Source organism: Lagenorhynchus albirostris, chromosome 9 (genome assembly GCF_949774975.1).
Source record: "Lagenorhynchus albirostris chromosome 9, mLagAlb1.1, whole genome shotgun sequence".
In the NCBI taxonomy this organism is placed as follows: domain Eukaryota; kingdom Metazoa; phylum Chordata; class Mammalia; order Artiodactyla; family Delphinidae; genus Lagenorhynchus; species Lagenorhynchus albirostris.
Window position 1 is genome coordinate 47511095 of NC_083103.1, and position 24375 is coordinate 47535469.

Sequence of the window (24375 nt, forward strand, 5' to 3'; positions counted from 1 at the left end):
CTAGGGGCAGGACAGGAGTAAAGACGCAGACGTAAAGAATGGACTTGAGGACATGGGGAGGGGGAAGGGGAAGCTGGGACAACGTGAGAGAGTAGCATGGACATATATACACTACCAAATGTAAAACAGATAGCTAGTGGGAAGCAGCTGCATAGCACAGGGAGATCAGCTCGGTGCTTTGTGACCACCTAGAGGGGTGGGATAGGGAGGGTGGGAGGGAGACGCAAGAGGTAGGAGATATGGGGATATATGTATATGTATAGCTGATTGACTTTGTCATACAGCAGAAACTAACACAACAATGTAAAGCGATCATACTCCAATAAAGATGTTAAAAAAAAATTGTGTGTTTCTGTGAGCACCGCCCTTACTGTCACTTCTGATTGCACAGTCAGAATAGCATTCTGAAGAGCTTTTCAAATATTTCAAGTCTCTCCATCAAGGCTTCCAGCAACAGAAGCCTTTAGTTTTTCTTCTGAGGTTTTGAAAATCTTTATTCTAAAGCTGATGGGAGAATCTAACCATATCCAAACAGCGCTTCACTGCCTCAGTCTCTCTGATGATAGAGTAGTTCTCCTAAGGGTCTCATCACTTCTACTTTGCCAAAGAGTTCTCATTTTTCTGCAAATTTTCTTTCTCCTTCTCCTTCACATTTTAATATACACTTTTCCTTACTGTCTACATTTATCAGAAGATGCCTGGTGAAGTACACTGTTAATGACCTACCCAGCACCCATTCCCCCTATTTCCTTCTTCCTAAGTGAACCCTGCATCATCCAGGGTCCCACCTCTTGCCATGCACCTACCTAGGCACCTCATGAGAAGGGGATCCATCTCCAGGGCTGGACCTGTTTGGCCCACATAATCCCATTCCTTTTGCCAGTGACTGATTTAAACTTGGCATACTTTTGACCATGACATACAAGGGGAAAGTTGGGGACTTGAGAAATTTATTCCTTGCTCCATAGCTTCAGGAAGGGCATTTTCCTCTGGTTATTTTCACGTCTGGACACAATGCCTGGAAGTGCATTCATCTTGCTGCCAACCTGAAGACGGCAGCCTGGAAAGATCCAGTGTTCCTGACCCCATGATTAGCTCCTGAATCTACCATCCCGGATCCCTATCTTACCTCTAATTCCTTAGCCAGATGATACATTTCTCATTGTTTAATCGTTTGTGTCAGGATTTCTGTTCTTTTAAAAAAAAAATGAAGAATAGTTGATTTACAATATTACATTAGTTTCAGGTGTACAGCATAGTAATTCAGCAGTTTTACAGATTATACTCCATTAAAAGTTATTATAACAGCTGCAATTCCCTGTGCTATACGATATATCCTTGTTGTTTACCTATTTTATACACAGTAGTTTGTATTTCTGAATCCCATACCCCTAATTTGCCCCTCCCCCTTCCCTCTGTTTTTTTACATCAAAAGTATTCTAACGGATTTATCCTGACAGCAAAGCAACCCATGAACTTGTCAGATCCTCTGTTTTTAACCAACAAAGACTTCCAGGAAATGTCTTTTCAGTGAGCTTCTCCCTCAAGATGAGATTTAATCTCTGCACTGGTGCTAGGATTTGTTTCAGGAGAGCATCACCTCTACCTGTGATACTCCCACAGTGCGGTCATTTCGGCTAAGAGCCACGCACCTGTTTCTCAATGATTCTTCTGCCTCAGATGCACAGCTTTCCAGGCAGGCACAGCGCATTAGTCTGCCCATTTCTAAGTGGTTTGTTGACATGCTTGGGTGCCTGCAGACCTTGCTCTGGGTTAGTGTTTGCTCTCTGTGAGGGATGCTGGGATACCTAAGGCCACTTACAGCTAGGCTTTCGGTCTTCCTTCCTGGGCACTGCCTGTCCTGAAACTCTTTCTTCCACATCCCATTTAATATCGTTCATAGCAACTGGTCTAATGGGTTATCTGTTTTGTTGTGTCGTTTCCCTTTTCCTCCTGCTATTCATTTTTAAATCCTCCTGATGAGACTAACTCATCAATCACCAGTCCCCCGTCTATAGAAGATCTTCTGCACTCTTGGCTAAGAATGGTGTCTTCTAGAATGGTAAGCCAGGGTTCATAGCCTCAGTTAAATATCAACCTGATCTTTTTAGGTAACTGTTGATCTTCTTTGAGATGTTCCTAGGTCTTCCAGAGTCCCAAAGGGCGATGGGAAGAAGTGATGAAAATAGCGCCTGTGTTCTCAAGTCCTTCATTTTCCACCCCAAAATCATCGTGTCTGAAGATGCAACTGTTTGCTCCTAGGGGGTTGTCTCTGGCCAGGAGAAGCAGTCAGTTCGCCCAATTTTGGCTAACTCTTTTTTACACCTTATTCACCATCAGGAAGGCATCTTGCCGTCAGATCTTTGGGGCCCCTGCACAGCTGCTCTATGCCCCCCAACAGGGAGTCACCAACCAGGGTCTTCTAAGCTTCCCTCCAAGCAGCATTCTTCACACCCATATTCTTAGGGCTTCTTCTTCATCTATGTTTCTCTTCCAGAAACTCTGGACTCCTCTCTGTGGGATAAACCTCATTTCTACTTGTGTTGTTCTGCTGACTCTAGCTTCTTTTCTATTCAGAGACATTCCCACCATTTTAAGGTTTCATCTTAAGCACAGCTAGACTGTGACAAACTAAGTGCAAACAAATAGAGTGGCCCAAATCCAACACCCACCAAATATACTTCTGGGCAGGACAAGTCCACACGCGTCCTGGTCAGTCTTTGGGTTGCAAAAAACAGAGATGCACTCAAGGTAGCTCAATACAAGGTTAGCTGGAGTGGTGGTGGTGATTTATTGCAAAAGCACTCATGGGGCAATAACGGAAATGGATTCTCATAGAAATTCAAGAGCAGGAACCATGGTGAGAGGCCCTATGAAGAAACGAGCAGGAGTTTTGCTCTGGGTCCAAGGTAACCCCTGGAACATCAGCATCAGAACTTCTAGATGTTGTCTCTGGTCTGCTGTTTTTTAATTTTTTTATTTTTTTTTTGGCGGTACGCGGGCCTCTCACTGTTGTGGCCTCTCCCGTTGCGGAGCACAGGCTCCGGACACGCAGGCTCAGCGGCCATGGCTCACGGGCCCAGCCGCTCCGCAGCATGTGGGATCCTCCCAGCCCGGGACACGAACCCGTGTCCCCTGCATCGGCAGGCGGACTCTCAACCACTGCGCCATCAGGGAAGCCCTCTGGTCTGCTAATAATGAGACTTCTCTGTCCTCTCCTCTTCTTACCAACTGGCTTCTTAATCCTCTACTGAGTCTATATTTCCATTCACTACAATTTCAGCGTACTTATAATGTGGTTTTTTTCATGGCTTACCAAGACCTCTGAAGACTCCCTTCCTCTCATGGTTCCACTAACGCCTCATTTTCTTCACATCTACCAAGTGCAGGGGTAGTATCTAATTGACCCAACCCACCTTGGGGTATCAGGCCATGTCATGTGTCACTGGACAGCACACAGACTGGCTGCTGGGAGCACGTGCCCCTGTGGCTCTTGTATCACCTGTGGCCAGGGTTACACTGTACAAACCACGGCGGTCAGGACGGCCTCTTCTACAGACATGTGAGTGGAGCTGTGCGTGCATGTAGGGGGGCTGAGATGGGGCAGCACTGTGAATGGGGGTCAGATGCTTCCACAGCAGTCTTGGCAGGTAGAACCCAGCATTCTCGAGGCTACTGGAGATCAGATAGGCTCCTCTTTCTATCAGCCTGCCTTTGGCTCCATCATGGACCCCCCGTCATCTTTTTTCCTAGAACAGAGGAAGCTTCCCAGAAGGTTTAGGTTCACATTCTAGGTGGAGGTCTCACACCATCATGAAACCGCAGTGACAGAGTGACCTTTCCTTCTCTTCTGTGTTGTGTGAATGTCCAGGCCTCCAGTGGCCTGTAAAATTTCTTCCATTCTCTCCCAGAGCTTTGTCCTCTCTATTAAGCTGGGTTTTTCAGCTGCTTCATCCCTCCAAATGTCCTGGAGTTTGTCTGATTGAAGCCAAAAGGGAACAGTGAGTGTTTGCATCCTGAGGGGTGAGGGGTGGCCTCTTGCATCAATGTTGGGCCCTTTAGGACTTTAGAATAAATGCTCAAAGACTGTCCACAGCTGGACGTGCTGGAAGTGAATGGAGGTGGGGGCTATGAATTAGAGCAGGGAGGAGACGATTTAACAGGAAGAAGCTTCCGCATCAAGGGCTGACGCCGAAATCAGAGGTGAGGTCCAAGCGGAGGTGTAGCGTGTCATTCAGGCGTCAGGGGTGGGGCGTGGAGGTGCGCGGGATGACAAGGAGTGCGGCTCTGATCTGAGGGGTGCGGTGGCAAACTGCAGCGTATTGGGAGGAGGGGGGTTGTGCGGACAACCTGATCAAAGTTGACAACAGAATAAGAGCAGCCTCTGGCTGCTGCAAAAAGCCCAGCAGGATCCAGGTGGAGAAAGAGGCCCTTTCAAGACGGAGCAAGGCTGGAAGAGGGCTGAGCTGCTTCCAGGACACCGGAGAGTGCGGTACGTCTGCAGAGGAAACCTGGGGACTTGGAGATGCAGGAACTGAGGAGGCAGGAGATCGTCTGGGCCTCGTTCTGGCCACTGTGGGAGGTGGTAAGGGGCGCTGCATAGATGCCGGGTGTCCTGCCTCGTATGGAGAGCAGCCTCAGGCTACTCTTAACCCCACCTGGGGAGTAACATCTGCTTCCACAGGCTACAGAGGTGAGATGGAGCCAGGCTGTGGCTGAAACGGGGAGGAACATCCTGTGTGCTCGGCGAGCAAAGCTGGGAGTAGACCAGGGCCATGTGGCTCCAGGTTAAAGCCCACACATCAGTCACCCCCTCTCTCCTCTCTCTTCCGTCTTGCCTTCCCTCTCGACCTCTACCACAGCCTATAAAAACGCTCACATTTCTTGCTTCCGAAAAAGAAAATCCTGCTCTCAAAATCCTTCACCCTTTCCTAGCAACTGGCCTGACCTACCTTCGCCTTTCAGCCAGGACACTGGAAGGAGTTGTCCGTATTCATTAACTCTAGTTCCTCGGGCCTTGTCTGTCTCCAGTCTGGACGCCCCGCGCCCGCCTGGCGACACCCCAGCTCTGCTGAGGATGCCCTGCTCAGGGGAAGGACACACACACAGACCAACACTCAGGGGGGCCGGCCGCGCCCTGTGCGCACAGGAGGGCTGCGGTGTTCTATCCTTCTCTAGATAGCTGAAGAATCTGAAGGGGGCAGAGGAGCGGTGTCTAGTGACGAGGAATGATTTCAAGGTATCACACGGTTTAATGTGCGGTTGATTTGAACAGATTTTGTCCCAGGCTGCTCGGTGACCTGACGTGGACCGTCTCCACGTGACCCTGTCTCCCGTGTCTCTCTCCGGTCCTCGTTCCCCCCTACTTCTTCCTTGTTCAGAGGACACCCATCCGTCTGAGTGCCCTTTATGACCGCTGCTCCAGAATTTTCTTTTTCGATCCTCACTCTCGGCCTCGGCAGGGAGAGGGCTGTAATAGGAGAAGCCCGCCCGTCTGAATCCAGGCCCCCTCTCCCCTCAGGGGGATCACAGTGGAGTCTGAGACGCGGGCCAGCGGACAACACCTGCAACCTCCCTTAATTCAGGGACAGCTTCGCTCTGGAAAGCTTGGCGCTTCCTGACGTGCTCTTCCCCGAGGGATCTGGGACTTCAAATTCAGGCTAATTAGCCTTTTGTCAGCAGATTATGGGCATCAGCATTTTCATTTAAAGACCAGGTGAACCAATCTGCCTCCTTCATGTGGCCATGGGCCCAGAACAGAATCGGACTGGCTGCCAGCTCAGAGAAGGGTAGGAGCTAGAAGCGGCGCGTGCAGGCGTGTGTGCACGTCTGGGGTTAAAGTCACAATATACCTTCCAGGAGAGCATCTTTTGGAAGGTAACACGGGAACAGTAAGATTTGTCAAATTCTACTGCTTTGGGCACACAGTGAACCTCCTTAATCTCCCCGCTCTCCTGCCAGCTCCTTCTTCGCTGAGCCTTACCCCAAACACCCTGTCCCTCCGCCGCTGTTCTGCAGCTCAGTGGACACCAGGACCCTCCATCTGGCCAACAGAGAGGCCTGGTCATCGTCCTGAGCTCCTCTCTCCCCTGACCTCTCAGAACCCTTTGCATGCTTTCCCACCCGTCCCCCCTACTTCTTCCCTCTTCAGGCCTGAACATAGCTCATCTTGACTACTCCAGCCCGTGCTCCTCCAGACGGTCAGTGTGATTCTGTTAAAACACACATTTGAGCATGCTCAGCTCTTCTCAAAAATTACCCCAAAGCTCCTTTACTGCCCCAGCAGAAGGTTCAAATTCCTTATCGTTTCCTTCCCTCTCTGGCCTTGTTTCCGTCCCCTGCGTACCCTGTGTTTCAGTCATCCTGAACTCCTTGGTGTCCCAGGCACCAGCCCTTCTTTTCCACCATGGCTTTGAAGTGTTCACCTTTCTCCTTGAGGTTCCTTTTCCTCTTTGCTCAATGGGAGGATTCCTACTCATTTTCTAGAGCCTGCCTTAGTGGGTCATCGTGTCTCTCTGGTCACCACCCTTCCCCAACGAGTGGTTGGGAACTTTCTTGCCTGTGCTCCCGTACAAATCCCCCACTGTCTCCCTGGAGGCGGGCCCTGCGTCCTCAGGACTTCGGACAGTACCTGGGACCCGGCAGGAGGGGGGAGTCAATGTGGAGCCAGGTACCTCGGGGAACTCTTTCACAGCAGCAACACACACATCCAACAAGAGTCACCACTCCTTCCTTTTGTGGCTTTACCCAACACTCTTCTTCAATTATAAACACACAGTTGGTGTCTCTGTGCTGTTTAAGCATTGTAGGCAAAGCGCAGCTCCAAACCAGAAGGTTAAAATATTTGTGATAGGGCTTCCCTGGTGGCGCAGTGGTTAAGAATCCGCCTGCCAATGCAGGAGACATGGGTTCGAGCCCTGGTCCGGGAAGATCCCAGATGCTGCGGAGCCGCTAAGCCCGTGCGCCACAACTACTGAGCCTGCGCTCTAGAGCCCGCAAGCCACAACTACTGAGCCCGCGTGCCACAACTACTGAGCCTGCGCTCTAGAGCCCGCGTGCCACAACTGCTGAAGCACACGTGCCTAGAGCCTGTGCTCCGCAATAAGAGAAGCCACTGCAGTGAGAAGCCCGCGCACCGCAACAAAGAGTAGTCCCCGCTCACCGCAACTAGAAAAAGCCCATGCACAGCAACGAGGACCCAACGCAGCCAAAAATAAATTTAAAAAAAAAGCAAAATATACATATATCTATTTGTGCTCATGCAAATGTGGCACATGCAGCTACCTACACAAAGAAGCTCAAACCAAGGCATGGTGTTGTTTCCTGACAAAGAGATGTGATGAAAAATCCAGAATTCTGGTCTTTTGGAGAAAACGCATTCTGGATGGCCCTAAAAATGCATGCTGGTTATGATTCCATACTTCCCTCTTAATACTCCCACATGGCATCAAAATTCCACTGGCCCTTCTAAAAGTACACGTCCTTTATTTCACTTTTGCAGAGTGTAGATCGTGACCCGTCATAGGTTTGTGAAATCAATTTCATGGTTGTGACCGGTATTCTTTTTTCTTAATGAAAAGGTTTTTTTCCTCCAAAATGCATCCCATGGATGTGTATTATTTCATGAAACTTTCGTTGCAGTTTTATATGTGTGCGTGTGTTGTGATGTGTAGAATGTCCTTCTTACTGTAAATCACAGCCAGGAGCATTCGAGGCACACTGCTCGATTCCACGTATAATCAAGGACTTAATGAAATACTGCGCTACACCCTACGTTCTAAGTCTCTGTGAAGCACTGGAAATCCCCAAAGCCAGAGAAATGACAAACTTGGAATACCTCCCAAAAGTGATCCTTATTTGAGCATGGAAATAGCATCATCAAAAATGAGTGACTGAAAAGTTGGGTGGAGTTATATATTTTCCCACTTATTCAATGAACAGTCAGGGAGCATCCTTCACTCCCAGATACTACGCTAGGAGCTTTCATACATGTTATATCATTTAATCACCGCATCAGGTATTTAAAAGCAGATACTAGCAGCCCCATTTTAGGGAGGAGGAAACTGATCCTCAGAGAGATTAGGTAATTTGCTCAAGCACAGCAGCTCTAGGAGCCAGAGCCGGCTGTCGGTTCCCCTCCCTTTAGACACGAATGCGGCACAACTGGGCTGGTCCACCAGGACGTTTAACTGGGTCACACCTTCCTCTTTGATTAAATGAATTTGTGCTCCTCAGTTTTTGTCTGCTTCGGACACAGTAGCTCTTGCATTTATCTGTTTTATACCTTCAGTTTCCAAATTAGATTTCGCTTCAGGAAAGAATTCAGGAAAAAAAACACCCAGACTCCAAAAACTGCACAGAGCTGTGTTAAGCAATTAATTTAAAGCTTTAGGTATGCTTCAGTTTGCTAAGAACCACCTTAAATTTGTACATCTGTAGATGCATGTGAACAGCAGATTACAAATAATCTTGAACCCTGTAGGACCTTCATGGACCCCCTAGTCTGGGAGTCAGACTCAGCAAGTTCTCATATTACAATCCAAATGCAAATCCACGTCAATCCTACTGAAGATTGCCTGGAGCTGTGAAGGTGAACTTGTCTCCTGCCGGCAAAATGGACTCTATTTAAACGTCTTCTATTTCCCTGCTGTCCTCACTCCTCTTCTCCCCCAACACCAAACTCCTTTCCCTATGGCTGGCTGCCCTCCACCACCTCTCTCTCTCCCCCAAATCTACCCTTCCTTCAGCTTCTTCAACCACATGGAGGGCCCCTTATACAACCTCCCACCCCATCCCACGCAGCAAGCACATCTCACTCAGAAAAACAGAGCCTTATAGAAACACAGGTCACCTGATGGTCTCTGAGCATGGAGAGGCGGTGATGGTGGAGGGGGCCCAGGCTTAACTTCTAAGCCCTCCTCTCTGGATGGGAATGGGTGAAGCTCTGAGTCTGGCCCAGATAGGTTTCTTCCTTCATAGCTCTGGTTCCCCATCATGCCCTGGCTCATGGAGTCCGCTTCTGGTCTTGACAGCTGACCCACGGATCTGCAGTTGCTCAAGGACGCTCCTGAAGTTCAGAGCCATCCACCTCAACTACAATGCAGGGCTCAGTGCTACTGCTATCATTAATTCTGTCCCTAGTTCCTACTACCAAGGAAGTCCAAACCCAGCAGAGCGGGTCCCCTGGGCTCCCATGAACTCAAACACAACCTGTAAAGACAGTGAAGGAAGCTACACTGGGCTGGGGGGCTTTAGAGCATTATTGGCTTGAAATGGTAAGAGGAACATCTTCTGGGCTGAGGAGTCCTCACAGACTGCCACGTGCTTCAAAAGTCCTTTTCTTTCCTATTATTTCCGTTCTTGCTTTCAAGCATCTCATCTGGCGGCAGCAGCTGGATCTAAAAGCTATTCCCCTTGACAAAGTGCAGATTTCTCAAGGCCTTTGGTGCCGACTGACGTGCGACAGAAGCAGGACAAGAGGTGGAGAGGATGGAACACCATGTGTGACGGCTTAGACTGCCGGACGCATCAGTGCGACCCAAGGCGCTATCCCTGACTTCCCCTTGTTACCCTGAGAGCGTACCATTTCTCTTACTACTTCTTTCTCGGCAAGGACCCCTGGATTCCTATTCCTGATATAAGATTTAGCTCTAGGTGAGCCCACATTCACGTGGTACTCTGGTTCCATACTTGAAGAGCAATGGAAGGGTCACATTATTATTATTTTTTGGGGGGGGTGTCACATTATTTTTAAGCAGTAGGATAAGAGCCATTAGCACTCATACTGGGAATGGACGCTCTGCAACTTTAAAGAATGTAAAAATTTTAATGCAAGATCAGATTGTCTCACCCCCAGCTACTCACCTCTGAAGACCATGTTGACTAGACCCTGCAGGCTGGAGAGGCGGAACTGCAGGCATGTGGCTGCCCTGCCAGCCTTCAGGGTCCTGTGATAACAACCTTCCACAGCCAAGGGGCCTGGGCTCTCAACGCATTCCTGGACCTCCTGTGCCGAAGTCAGTCCAATTCTCACACCCTCACCTTTCCACCAGGCTGACCCCCAGCCTGCCAACCTGAGATCCTGCTCGGATCCTACCTCAATCCTGAACGCTCGCTGTGAGGAGCTCTGCCATCACGCGCCGGAACACAGAAGCCCACCCTGAGCCCTGGCCGGCTCTTGGTTCACTGCGGCCACAGTCATTGTCACTGGGGGGCCCCACTCACTATCTTTGGATGGAAGCTTCCAGAACTAGGACGCTAGCACCAGATGCTCAGCCTCAGTATCTTGACGACGGACTGTGTAGACCCCTCTGCAGCCAGGCCAATTCCTCCATGCCCATCTCCCCCTCATGAATAGGTGCTGCCTGTTCCCGTTCAGCTCTGCTCCCCGGTGTGGGCCCGTGTCCAGTCAACAAGGAGGGAGATGCAGATGAGCCCAAGAAAAAGCATTCTGTTTGTATCCACACCTCCACGTCCCCGTCAGAGACTTCGTTAAGCATTCGTAACAGGAAGACCCGGAATGTTTACATTACTTAATTTTCATCAACCTTAATCCCTTTGGATGGCATCTGCTGTCTTGATTGTTCTTATGACCTTTCTCTAGTAAACTTTTTCAACCTGGACACTGACTGTCAGTGTGTACACTATTTAAGGAGCTCCACTCAGATCCTGAGCTACGTAGGAAAAAACAAATCGCACCTTTGTTTTCCCGCTCCTTTTCATTCTAAACAAACGAAATGCAGTACATGGTAGGAGAAAATCATGTGACGGATCCTCACTCTTCAGGAAACCGTGCCTTTTACAACCCAAGGGAGCCATCGTAAGATGGAGAGCTATCCATGGGTCCTTCAGATCCACACAGCATTTGATTTTTCCTTTGGAAAAATAAGACACAAATGCAAAAGGAAAGCAGCTTTCCCCCTCACTTTATACAGTATTTGTGTCATTAAGAGCAGAGAGTCTCTCTTTTGGCCACAACTGTTTCAACACACAAGCTAATTAACCAAACACTGACAATTTGTTTCATTAGGAAAATTTTACTGAATGTCTGTCCTGTGCCACTTACTTTGGTAGACATTGGACATACCACAGTGAGCAAGACGGATGAGTTGGTATCATGACATCTTTGGCGATGGTTCTCTTCACTGCAAGGGAACACCAGTTGGGACAGGGGTGGGTGTTTGCCTATGTCCCGGATATTTTCTGTTTAAAGTAACAGAAATCCTACCTTGTAGTGCTTACGTAACAAAGGAAATGTATATGCTTACGTATTCATAAGGGCCAGAGGTAACACTATGTTCAGGACAGGCTTGATCCAGCAACTCAACCATATGATCGAGGGTCTGAACTCTTTTTCTCTCTCTATTCTGCCACCTATGGGGTTGGCCGCACCCTAACCCTGCTTCCTCTAGAGGTCCAGAGGGCTACAGCTGTTCCTGTCGTGTATGCTTCTTTACTTATATCCAACAAGAAAGAGACAGCGGCTTTGTCCAAGCATTCACACCAAACGCTCTCTAATACTATCTGACTGAATCAGCTTAGATAGTACTAATCCCCATGGTTGGCTTGACTGGGTTAGCCCCGGACTAGGTCTTAGTTCCATTACTGGAGCCAAGGATGGAGCCAGGCTCCTTAGAATCCCCAAGGAGAAGTCATAGCCATCAGAAGGACATCCTGCTGTCTGTGTGGGTACCCACAGCACTAGGCAGCCTCCTTGTCAGCCCTCGTTCTGCTTTTTGTTCTTGGGGTGTGCGAACTAAAGCCATCTACCCCAACACAGCCATGTGTCTATAGGATGCACTCCACGTTAACTTGCCTTTACTATTCTATTGGCTTCATTAACATTAACTTTACTATTCCCAGAGACTCTGGCCAAGACAGATGAAAGTTGCAGACAACATTATTGCTCATTACTGGGACTTTCCAGAAAACCAGCAACTCTTCCTTAGAAAGTATCAACAGATGGTTTATACCCCAAAACTCTTTGAATCCTGGTCTCAAAATTCTCACCTTGCTGTGTCCACCTGAACTATTACATCATGATCTTTACCCAACCCTAACCAAGCTTCCCCATCCCCTGAATCATCCCCCATGCCACACTGAAAGGCCCACCTTAAACCATACTTGAAAGTATCGATCAGACCCTGCCCTTCCCCTTCAATTACCAGGGAAGCAGTAAACTCAGCTTTGTCTTTTCAATAGGTTGTTCTGCTGACATTTGGCAGACAGCGTTCAACAGGCACATCCTCTGAAAGACGCATTTCCAGGAGCAGCGGCCTTCTAGACATTCTGTCCTTTGCCATTATCGATGGAAAAATGTTGCCTGCCACATCAGTGAACAAAGGATGTTGGGGAATTCCCTGGCGGTCCAGTGGTTAGGTCTCCCTTTCATTGCAGTGGTCTGGGTTCAATCCCTGCGGGGAACTGAGATTCTGCAAGCCACGTGGCGTGGCCAAAAACCAAAACCAACCTTCCCCACCGCCCACCCCCCCAGCAAAAAGACCACAAAGGATGTTGTAGCCATCAAGCCTTCCCATTACAGCCTCCCCGACGCAGGATGCCCCCCAGGCAAACCATCCCCGACAGCACACCCTGAGGAGACTCAGGATGAGAAAGCACACGATACTGGCCCCAGATAGCTGAGGTGCACATCAAAGGAACGATTTCAGTGAGCCCAGACTCTTGCATCTTCCCTCACACAGAAAAGCGCTAACTTCCTTAACTTGAGATGTTTGGTTTTCTTTAACTAACAGTAATCTTGATGTTCCGACTACCTGGTCTTTGTTGCAAAAACTTCTATGTATCCTGGTTCCTCCCCTGTCTCTTTGGAGCAGTCCCTCAGAGCTGTCAGAGAGGCTGCGTCCTGGGCTGAAGCTCTCAGTTTTGTGAGACTATTAAAACATAACTCTCAACTTCTAGGTTGTGCATTTTTTTTCAGTTGACACCAGGATGCTTCACCCTTGCCTTGGCCCCCTAACCCAGGAAGTCCTCTCCTCCCCACAGATAATCACGAGGGAGTGCGGCTCTTTCAGAGGTTGGCATAAGCCATTCTAGTTCATTTCATCCACGGGGGGAAGAACTGGCCCATCAGCCCACAGTATTAGCAGTCACACCGGAATGCCATTCCTGGAGATGAGACTGCTGAAGGCCCAAGCCCACTGTTAGCCACTTTCTTATTTAATGACTATTCAAGTGCGCCGCAGGAACGCTCCAGGGCAGTGACTGCTGGGGCAGGTCATTTGTGAGAGAGGAGAGTCAAGATGCAGTTGACTTTCTGTTTGAGCAGCAACGTTATTTTCCAACACATTGTTATTATCTTTTATACCTCTAGTGTTTACCTTAATGCTTCCGCAGTTTGTATGACTGCTATTTCTACAGACACCTGGAAGAGTTACCGGTTTTGTACCCCAGTTGAAGATGAGAAAACGCTTAGCAACCTTTTTTTTTTTTTTTCCTAAACCAGATAATTCTACACAAGAAGGAGGACTTGTTTGGGAAATACTGAATGCTCTTGGCTTTGTTTGCTGACCATGCCCTCCACCAGCTGGAAACACAACGCCCCATTAACACTGACCGTGCCTACTGGTCCCAACTGCATTCTGGTCACTTACATCAACTGGGACAGATTCTAAGAGGTTTGTTACATGTTTTTCAGATCCCCAACATGTAGCACACTTCTTTGTTCTTTGCATTCAGGTGTGCTTCAGTGGCCCTGCTGGTGTTTATGGATATTGGCATACTAAATCCCCCAATGAAAATAGTTTATTTTTTGAAAAAATATAATCTCAATGCTAAGTCCTTTATTTTGTCCAAAAGATGCATTCCCTCTATTTTTCTCTTTTTTATCTTCACAGGTAGGGGAAGTGAATCATTACCTGACATAAAATTGCTGCTAAAATGTTTCCCTGGTGAGAAAAGCCAACCTGTGGGCTAATGTCCTTGTCACCCCTCCTGATCTGTTCTCATTCAGGGTACAGCAGTCTGCCATTCACCGCAGGGATGTCTGTGGTTTCTGCTTCCTCTGTCTCTTATGAAAGAAAATACTGAAGCACTCTAGAACCTGGACACGCATATCATCAGCATGAGGGGGACCTTCATGATTTACTAAGGTGCCTAAGTTATTGTTCTGAATATTTCTCAAGTGCACTCGAAATGCAAAGCCACTACCATCAGAGGGCAGTTCATGGGAACCAAGGGGCGAAATGGTCTCTTCTCACGTCCTTCTCCTAAATGGAGAAAAGGTGATCAAAGCTTGGAGCTTAATAAGGACCATCTCCATTTGAAGAGCCTACTGTAAACTTAGTCTTGATACCTTTTTTTTTTTTTTTTAGTCTTGATAACTTTTACATCTTGCTGCGAACTGACTTCTCCTTTGGACTCCTTTGAGTGGGAAACTGTGGGACTTTAGAACTAGAGGAACCCAACTGCTTTCCTTATGTGTCTCCTTCATTCATTCATTCATTCATTCCTCAAATACTAATTTAATACCTGTGTAACAGGGACAGTATTTCCATTCTCCGTAAATCATGCTGTCCCAGGCAAAGGAATCAATGTTATATGTTCCTACAAACGGAGGGCAAATAACGTGATGAGCAGATAGGTCAATGACCAGATAGTCCCTACAGAAACAAAAGTCTCCAAAGCCAGGCCTGTCAAGAGAAAAGAGACACATCGAAATCCCAAATGTTCCCTCTACACATTGAGAGGAAACCTTGGAGATCTGAACCTAAGTCATAGTATAAAGGAAATCATGCTCTGATACAAAGGAAGGTTCCACCAGCCGGAAAGAGGATGTAGAGAGCCTTTGGTAGGGAGATGAGGGGCGGGGCTTGATGTGAGGTCCTGGCTTCACCGCTCAGGCTTGAAGTCTCGAGTTTCAGGTGGGTCGAGGAGGAAGGTGAAGGCAGAAATGGCCCCTGTGCCAACATGGGGCTAGAGGAACAGGTAGAAATGGCCACGTAACTTTATGGGCATGAAGAGGGTGCCTGTAATGGCGCTGAGTCTCCTGCAGCTCCTGTGTGTCCCTGAATGCTTGGAAGATGTGGAAAGGAGGTGACAATATTGGCCGACAACGTTTTTTTTTGGGGGGGGCTGTCCAGTAAGTGGGAAAGTGACCTGTACCAAGGGCTGCAAAGAAAACCTCTCAGGCGAGAGGTGTGCCAAGGCCTCAGAGATCTGCAGGGCAGTCAAGAGGCGCAGTGTGGCCCGGTCAGCCTCGAGGGGCTCCCAGCAGCACACGTAGTGACGACGTCATCTGATGGCCAAAGACAAGCTGGACAACACGCCTGGTCAGATGCAAGCACACAGATCTCCCCTTGTCACCAGGGCCTTTGTGCTTCTCTCGCCTAGGCGCCAGCTTGGGAAGGAGGAAGGAGACAGGAGGCAGGTTGCAACTCCCTTGGGCTTTCCCACCCTGTGCCTAGTGCCTGCTTTTTTCTTTCTGGTTTCAGTTTCCTTCTCTGCTGGTCTAGGCCTCACCAGGACCCCAGGCCTACACACACTCAAACTCCCTGATGGGAACCTGATCCAGGTTCAGTTCCAGTCAACCCCTCCTCTTTCTGGGGAATCACTCCTCTTTCCTAACTCTGTTGTGAATAGCAGTTGGCCCAGAGTAATAAAGCTTTTGACGCCCTCACTTCAAAATCTTCTGGGAAGCAGAAGATTGGGGTCACTTGTGTCCATTTCCCTGTCCTGCCAGGGGGACACTTCTCAGCAAGTCTCCTCTCAACACTCCTGCTGGAGTGGGACCAGGTCACATTTCCATGACCCCTGACCTCTGGCAAACTGGACCAGGGGTGGACACTTAACCCAACCTGGGTAATCTTGGGAATGTGTGGACTTTGAAGACTCCAGGGAGGCCCTGGTGGGCACTTGATGGATAATATCTAGAGCTTGTTTAAAGGGCCTGCTAGAGTAACTCCCAGTCGAGTCTGGGTGATGACATTTGCCTTAGCTATACAGCTCTAAATCTACACCCTTAAGGTGGCAGAGGCTGGAAGTTTCTGCCAGGGTGTACTGTACCACACCTGCCCCTAGTTATGCTGGGAACTGCATAACCCTGAGTTGCAGGGGGCTTCCAGCTCTTTGAGGTGGCCCTGAAGACTGTCAGACTAACCAGGTGCACAGAGAAAATGCTGAGCTTGGAGACAGGAAGATTTGTTCACACCTGAGCACCCTTGAGCAGGACTTTGGGGTTTAGAATCTTACATCTGTCAATCAGGGGAATGCTGCGGACCTTCACTGTGTATTCTGATTGGAGTCTATCCCTTATAGAAAAGTAAAAACTGACTTAACCCAATGGTGTCTGTGGTCTGCTCTTCCCACCAAACCACGTTTACTACTTGCTAATCCAGAGGTCAGGCAGCACTTCACACGGAAGTGATGAAAGCCTGGAACTATTTCTATTATTGTCCCTGGAGCTGCATGGTGTGGGCCAGCTCCACGTGCAGGGGTGGGAAAGGTGCCGGGATGCGGCCAGGCCAGCACCATCTTCTCTTGGATATATGGAGGAGAGGGCTGTGGGAGCTCTGTCAGAGCTCTGTCATCCCGAGGCTCCGTGGAGCGGATGCTCCTGTCCCCAGGGCCCAGGCAGCCCACCGAGGGAGTTTACACGGCTTCCCAAGCCTCTGACATCATGGAGAGAAAAGGGAGCGGCACTGGCTGACCTTTGAGTGTGCAGTGAAGCCATCCAGATTCTCTGCGAGAGAAATGGATTTCTGAACTCATTGGCTTTGAAGACTCCATCTGCCACCTGCTCTGGCAAGGTCAGGGGGTGTTGGATGCAGCCCCAAGCAGGCTGCCAGATCTCTGCAGGGCTCAGGGTTCAGTCCTGACCTGGTCCCTCAGCCCCCGGCAGCGAAGAGCTTCTGCCAGGCCAGCCTCCCTTCGTACTAAATCCTAACTACCCCAGATCTTCTCTCTTCTCTTTCTCTCTCATTCATTCTTACACAAATGCTTATGTATACACACACACACACACACACACACACACATCCAGAGAAGTGCAACTTAATTGCTGTTTTTGTTTTACAGCAGAAAATTTAACGGTTCTTAGTGTATCAGCAACTTATCTTTAAGGCCAAGGAAGACAGGAGAAAGAACAGAACCGAGATACGTGTGTCTATATCCAGTCAAGTCACAAATGACCCCTTCTCCCAGTGGGAGGTCATGGCTCACCAGCATGTGGGGTGTGGGGTACGCCCAACCTTCCTTTTTCCCTCCGTGACCAACATTATCATGTTTCTTTGTGCGACAGTCCCATGAGGACACACAGCAATCCCTCAGAATGTGGGACATACACAGTAATGGTCATAACTGGGAATTTTACTGAGCATTTACTGGGTGCCAGCCATGGTGCTTCACATCCATTAGATTCTTTAATCCTCACAATCACCCTTGTGGGACAGGCACTATTACAGCCACTTTACAGAGGAGAAAAACTGAGATTCAGCAAGGGAAAAACAAGCAACTGAGTGGCAGCACAGGGATTTGAACCTAGGTCCATCCACGTCAAAACCGCTCTGCCCACGGCCTCCTCCATCCTGACAGCTGTCAGCAAAGCACGGTCACCCCTCTGACACTGCTTTTCATCTCATCCGGTACCACTGCCCCAATTCTGCTCATAACATGTTTATTCTTAAAAGGGAAAGTATGGCTTCTCCTCTCAGGATGGATCCGAAGTCCCAGGCATGTACTTCAAAGACACATGAAGCAACAGGGCAGGAAAAGCCTTCCTTGGTTTGCCTTTCATATAAGGGACATTTCATTTCCTTAGTTCTGCTGCAACCATTGAGAAAAGACCACTGAATTCGCCGAAGTAATTCTAGCTGCTGTAACAAATGACCCCCAAGTTTCAGTGGTTTAACTCTAAAAACACGTATCTCTCACAAAACTGTCCAACACCGATTTGCAGTAAGCCAAGTGCTCAGGGTTTAAGGCATGGCTCCAGGGCAGCCAGTCACAGGGTGCTTCCTCCTGGGCAGTGAGGGTAGCCTCCCAGGACCGCTTTCCACACGTTCCCTCCTGTAACGTGCACGCGCCGTGCTCGGGGCCCTGTGTTCACAGCCCCATCCACAGTTACTCCCTGGCAAGGTCACTGAGACAGAAATGCTTGTGCACACAATCAGGGCTCCTGTCTCAGCCCCACGCCACACCCCTGATCCTCACTCCTTTCCCATTTCCTGTGTCCCGAGAGGCACAGAGCCCTGACAGTCTTTGACACTTCAGGTTACAAATAAGAATGAAAGTCGGCAGTGACTGTAAGGGCGCAAAAAGCCTATCACAAGTGCTCTAACTGCCCCTGCTAGTGACGGGCTCTGGCAGTCCACAGATAGACTCCTCTGAGAATTCCACCAGGAACTGAAGAAGTGATGTGCACCAGTCCCCCACACTGTGAAGTGGTTCACAGGTTCTATGGTCTCCCGTACGGATTAATTTTGAGCCCAGGAAACAGTCTTCACTTCTACGGCCCAAGGACAGAGGTGTCCTCAAGGACCTGCAAATTAGGAGGGCCCTAGGCTCTCCTTGAGAGACCCTGTCCTGTTCCTCCCCTCCGGCAGGGTCTCCAACAAAGAAAGACTGTCCCTTCATCCCCTGGGCCCTCCTGCCTCTCTATGGCTGCCCTACATGTTTACTTAGACTCTCCTGACTGGCCAGGGCAGCAGAATCCACACTGGCTGAGGCTCTGGTCTTGGCCTCTCAGGATGGCTTTGCAGGGAACAGAGCTGCCTGCTCTGGGAGAGTGAGAGGAAGCTCTCTGCCTGGAACCCACGTTCTCTGGTGTCCCTGTTCCCAGGGGCTCAGGTTCTCTTCGTTTCCCAAGAGCAGGAGGGACTAATCCTTCATGGACAAGCTCATCCAAGCATGACACTTGCTTCCCTGGTGCCCCTGTAGCACTTGATGTAGATGATAACGCTTATGACTGTGCACCTCAGTGATTAGTTTCCATGCCATCCTTTCTCTTATGGTCTATAAGCTCTTCAAGGAGAGGAAAGGTTTCTTACATCTATATTTTCTCTATCTAATATGGCATTTGCCCCACAGAAATGTCACTTAGAGAATGCAATTTATTTCTGAGAGAATGAGTTAGTAAATAAAAAAGAGGGTGAGTCACTGAGTAAGGATGAATGGGGGAAGAATAAATGAGAAGGAAAGGATGGGGGAGTGAGTGAATGAATGAGGGTGGGAGGCAGAACCACGGTCCACTGCCTCCAAGTATCCACTCTCTTCTACCTTGCAACGAGAATCCTGCTTTTTCAGTTGGGCACATTGCCACCGACAAAAAGAATACACTTCCTACCCTCCCTTGCAACCATACATGTCTGTATGACTAAGTTCTGTGACTAATTTAAATGGAAGTAGCAGTGTTGCATAAGACATCAAGGAAAACCCTTTAAAAAGGAATGTGTATGCTTTTGGCTCTTGTCTTCACCTTTCTATGGCCTGGGAGATATGTGATGGTTGGCGCTTAGCAGCCATGTTGCTCAATGAGGTGGCCTCAGAAAAACCAACCAAACAAAAAAAAAAACACCTCACACTGGGACAGGGAAGCAGAAAGACAGAAGTCTAGATCTCTGTCAGCCACAGAGCCACTTTAACAGCCTAGACAACCTTCCTAGACAACCTTCCTCTGGACCTTTTTTATGTAAGAGAGAAATAAATTTCCATTTCACTTGTTATTTTGTGGTTTGTTGACTTGGGGGTTTTTATCATATACAGTTGATACTAACCAGTTTGCCCAGAATCACAGGTTCATGCTACGGCCAGTCTGAGAATCCATGCTTCCTCTCTCCCGGTCTCAAGTTTTTTCTGATGCTAGCTGTAAGTCACTCTATGACGGCCTGGACCTCCACACTCACTCAGATCCTGCAGGTGTCCTCCAAATGTCAACCCAAAGCCATAACATGAAATAAGAGGATCTTGATCTTTTTTGAAAACAATCAAAGTAACAGATGATCCCTGATCAATGTTCAAAACATACCAGACTGGCAGGGAGCACAGACTCAATCTCAGATTGAATGCAATACCCAGCAAGCGGTCCCAGGAAATGCAACCAGGGAAACACATCGATGACCATAGACCCTGGTACACTCACATTTTTGGTGGCTCCTGCATTTCAACAGTGAAGCATTTATTCCTCTGCAAAGAGGAGCACGTGGGAGTAGGGTCTTACCTCCACCAGGGAATGCCAGTGTGCAATGGGCTTGCGCGGATACGACAACATCTCACTCCAGTGGTCTCTGCCCAGCCTCTCGGCTTCGTTGCCTACTTGACACACGCCGATGATCTCATTGTGACCTACACTGTGAAAACGGTGCACAATAGTTTTTTCCTGAAATTTTGGTATGTAAGAGCAGCAACTACTCAGTTAAACTGACAGAGGAATTAGGGAAGGGGTGGTCCTTTTCATTCCCTAATTTAAAACTACAGGCCAAGCTTAATAGCCACTAAGACTCGGGTTACAATATTTCACTCGGGGCACAGAAAGGAAGACCAGAATCTGGCCCTCACACGGCTCAGCTGTTGGAACACTGGTGTGGCTTAGCTTGTTCCCAAGAACCTGTGTTGGAAGAACTCCCTGCTGCATGCAAAGGCTGTCACCTCTGGTTCTGGAACAAGATTGACCTCAGGCCTCCAAATCCATGTAACGAAAAGGGGGCCATCTGAAAAGAGTTTCTTGCACTAATGGCTGCTTCATTCCTGCAAGAGGGAACCAAGTATGGGTAAGGGAGAAGCTCTGAGTCTGTCAGCTGTAGCCTTGAGCTCACAAAGGGGGCAGAATGGAGGAGGCTCCTGGATCATCTTGCAACCCCTCTCTTTAGAGAACATGTTGTCTTTTTGTGCTCTTCCCTCCTTCCTTGCAAGCCCAGCTTTGCTTCTTTGACCCAACTTGAGTTCCCTACTGCAGAAATACTCAGCTCCTTTAATACCTAGCTAGTATTTCTGAAACATCCCTGGGTAGATCTCTGCCTTGGACCATTTCTTTTTTCCTTAACGGTTTTTGGTTAGAAGTCCTTTGCATATATCCAGAATGACATGGTCCATCCTTTAACTCTCTGGGATCCAAATTCATAGACTTCTTCTCTTTCTTTTTCCTTCCTACAAGGATGAGGGATTTTTCTCCTATTTGTGTATAGGGAGCAAGGGGGAGACAAGGGTGGGGAAGCAGTGTGAAGGATATTGGATTCTATGCTCATTAAAATCAGTTGCATGCAGAAGCCCCATGAATTCTGCCATGGATTTTTCCAGGCCAGATTCATGAGTTTACTGAGAATTAAATTGAAGCAGAGCTCACATAATCAGATTTGTCGATGCGGGAAACTTGGCAATAGCTTGAAAAATACTGGCCCAGCCTTCCACGGCTGGTGGGCAATGTCCCCTCCTGTGGCCCGACACTATTTGTGTTGTGTGTCGTCCAGAGGAGACAAGATGAGGTCTACTGCTCAGCGTGGGCTATCACACCCATGGGCAGCTGAGCCAACCCACGTGCCCCCTGGGTTGCAAGACGATTATGCTTCACCCAGGCATCTCTGGAAAGAGTGTTCAGGGCATTGAGGCTGCCTTACTGACATTTCAGGGGTCTGTGGGAAAATTTTCAGCTGCAAATAATACTGTAAGATATTAGAAGTCAGACTTTTTTTTGTTTTTTTTTATAATTGTGCCCAGACCATGTGGGAGGTTTCCAATTAAAAACAGACTTTGCATTTCAGTCTAATGACTAGTTTAACATGTATAATTCCCTGTTGGTACTTCCTTTGCATATTAAAATGACTGTTTTTCAAATCTGTCCTTTAAATACACAATTGGCTACAATGCAGGCTATAAATATCTCTTCTGTGCTGTATTAATTAGAAAGTCGAGCATCTTATACATTTTAATGTACCCTGTCATCCATACTGACTCTAGCATTTTCAAGAGAACATTTCTGTGTTTGCTTTCAGACTTACGTGGATAGAAACGATCTTTATTAAACACATAGGGAGAAGAAAAAAAAAAAGAACAAAATTATGTATTTAGAAATGTTGATGGTCTGGCTAAGGTAATCAATCTGCTGTTTTGAGTGGAATCTTTCTGATAAAGGCCAGGTAGGATATCCAGAGAGAAGATTATGATCTGTGGGGTCACAGTTCTCTAAGGTGAGATTCTGAGGGGTGTACAGGGATGGAGAGGGGAAGAAGTAGAGGAGGGAGGAGAATGGAGGAGGAGAAAGAAAGAAGAAATGGGAGAGCTTAGAGGCACTTTGGTAATCTGACTCTACCCCATTGCTTGTAAAATGGTGACTCCTTGTCAATCAGCTCTCAGAGTCTCACCTGACCCTCCTCCTGTGGCTGCACTAAGACACCAGCTAAGAGTCCACAGCTGGCATCCCCGGGCCCCAACCCTGGGCATAGTGGACTTGCAATGAGAAACAGCTCTAGGCCTCTCACCGGTCGTAGTCCATGACCGCTATGGACAAGTAGATTTGGTCAATATTCTCGGGAGGGACGTCAAAGACTATGGCTTCGTTGTAAACAGGGTTCAGAGTGTTCCTCTTGGTGGACGTTTTCCTCTTCTTCAATCGTCTGCCATCAGACATCAATGAGACTTTCACGTAGGGATCTGTACAGACCATGAGAAGCAGAGGTACTGTGAGGATACATGCATATCTAGGCCAGCAGTTTCGTCACGGCAGACTTTCAAGGACCATGGTACGCAGAACCCCTTTACCTGCCTGTGGACTGGAGTGTGAGGATTTTAATTAACATGACGTCTGGGCAGGGACTGGAGTTGGGATAACTGAGTCATTCATTCAGGAAAAAGCACAGGACTCTCTCCCCTCAAAATGAGTGGAATTTAAAAATAGTGTGAAAACATGTTACCGAATTAGATTAGGATCCAGGACCTGCTTGGCTGTCACAGGAAGGGAAATGCAAAGCCATTTCCAAAGCATGGGGAAACAGGCTGCAGGACCTGACTTGCAGCCACCTCGGGGAATCTTTTTCTAAAAACTAGGTCTTTAGGAAAGGGACAAGCTAAATTCCTAGAGGACTGGGAAAACTTGGGGTGGGGGTGGGTTTCCTTCAGTGCAGGGGCCTCAAGCCCTAGAGCTGCCTGCAGTCGCGGTACAAAGGGAGAAGCAGTTCAGCGGGGAGAGAAAGGACACAGGCTTGCTTGTGGGGCCATGCTGGGATGGGGTGACAGGTGGCAAGGCTGGACTCTGCTTCAGGTGGAACTTCCTTGGTTTCACCTCACTATTCTGCTCAGTGGGGAGTCCTTCTTGCTTCGCCTGCCTAACCACGTGCTGCTCTGACACCCATACACTGTCTGGGGCGACTTAGAGGGCCAGAAGAGGCCATATCTTCTTTTCTGCTTGAATAAAACACTGGCATCCAGGAAGCAAAATATATTGCATCTGTTGATTTCAGTGACCAAAAGCCAGTGAACTGGGGGTTTTGCGACCACATTTTGGGAGCCCCTGAAGAGGTGGCTTGTGAACTTGTATAAAAGGAACTGCATATCAGGGTATTTTCTGTTAGGGTTTAGAATTTAAGGCTACATGCTTGATTCACTGGAAAAACCAAACTGCATAGTTCACTGATGGACCTTTTATAGAAGGATATTGGATATCAATCTTCTAAAAGCCTGAGGTGATGGTGATTGCTTGTAATGTGAGGAAAGACCCAATTAGATAAGCTATATCAGCACGTGCAAACTGTAGGCCCAGTTCACAATTATGTGAAGGAGAAGACCTAAGAGAGAACAATGGTAATAATAAGGAGAGCTGACACTGAGGAGCATTTAGTGTGTGCCAGGCACCGTTCTTAGGTGTCATATGTGTTAACTCACTTAATCCTGTAATGACCGAAAGAGCCAGATACTATTATTGTCCTCATTTTTACAGAGGGGGAATCTAAAGCCCAGAGAGATTAAGTGACTTGCCCAAGGTCACACAGCTATTAGGTCTAGGACTAGGATTAAACTTAGGCAGTTTGGTTCCAAAGTCCGTGCACTTTATTACTCTACTGGAAGCTTCATAAGGTGTTACATAAGAACGTAGGAAGAAATCTGCATTTGAGCTTGTCCCACCTGATGCTCCCGTTATGTCCATTGCCTTTAAATTCCTTGCTTTTATAATGGTAATGGTCAGCCTGCCAGCCGTGGGAAGATAGCAGAGGGAAAACATCAGCTCTCCAAGATCCACGTTGTCCTGTTGAGAGAACACAAACTGAAGCATTAGAAAGTGTCCTCAGCCTGGCGCACACAGAAGCAGGGCCAGGGCAGCATTGCAAGGGGCCGCACTGCTCCTTCCCTTCACGTAATCAATCAGATGAAGGAGACTAAACGCCTGCACTTTGGGAGCACCCTCCCTAAGGAAGCACACTCATCTTTAAACGGCAG

General features: G+C 48.3%; 1 protein-coding gene across 1 annotated transcript in view; it reads right to left on the reverse strand.

Annotated features, from left to right (window-relative positions):
- SYT9 (synaptotagmin 9) overlaps positions 1-24375 on the reverse strand; it is a 186381-nt gene that overhangs the window by 25665 nt on the left and 136341 nt on the right. The window contains exons 4-6 of the mRNA XM_060157806.1: positions 24064-24184; positions 22425-22596; positions 20171-20300 (exon numbers count right to left, since the gene is read on the reverse strand). Of these exons, the coding sequence (XP_060013789.1) occupies positions 20171-20300; positions 22425-22596; positions 24064-24184 (423 nt within the window). The remainder of the gene's footprint in view (positions 1-20170; positions 20301-22424; positions 22597-24063; positions 24185-24375) is intronic.